The 499-nt window shown below is 52.3% G+C and overlaps 1 protein-coding gene across 1 annotated transcript; it reads left to right on the top strand.

The window, feature by feature from the left end:
* Nucleotides 1–8: 8 nt before the first annotated feature.
* On the top strand, nucleotides 9–494 carry LOC121939772 (testisin-like; the record flags this gene model as incomplete). The annotated part of the gene is made up of 3 exons (XM_042482727.1): nucleotides 9–42; nucleotides 138–283; nucleotides 372–494. Coding segments are annotated over 3 exons (303 nt in total), but the record flags the coding sequence as incomplete, so codon positions are not given.
* Nucleotides 495–499: the final 5 nt, after the last annotated feature.

Consider the following 499-nt stretch of genomic DNA (forward strand, 5'->3'; position numbering starts at 1 on the left):
CTGATAGCTGGGTCACTGGCTGGGGCGCGGTCCAGGAGGGAGGTGAGTCTGCTTGTTGCTGACAAACAGTTCAGTTTCAGTGTCCTATAAACAGTCGATGGATGTGTGAACTGTCTCTCTTCTCGTTTCTCCCTCAGTGTCATTACCGTTCCCTGAAACTCTGCAAGAAGTGGAGGTGCCAGTTCTGGGGAACAGACAGTGTAACTGTCTCAATGGAGTCGGCACAGTCACAGACAACATGATCTGTGCTGGTGTTCTGGCAGGAGGCAAAGACTCATGTCAGGTAGGCTGCTTCATTCAGTCCGTCACTTGTTGGTAAATGTGTTTAGGACTTAGTGAAATCCTCAGACGTGTCCTCTCCGTCTCCTCAGGGTGACTCAGGAGGTCCGATGGTGAACAAGCAGGGCCCCGTCTGGATCCAGTCTGGAATAGTTAGTTTTGGTTTTGGCTGCGCTCGGCCCAATCTGCCGGGAGTGTACGCCAGAGTGTCCAGATACCA

Source organism: Plectropomus leopardus, unplaced genomic scaffold (genome assembly GCF_008729295.1).
Source record: "Plectropomus leopardus isolate mb unplaced genomic scaffold, YSFRI_Pleo_2.0 unplaced_scaffold59478, whole genome shotgun sequence".
In the NCBI taxonomy this organism is placed as follows: Eukaryota; Metazoa; Chordata; class Actinopteri; order Perciformes; family Serranidae; genus Plectropomus; species Plectropomus leopardus.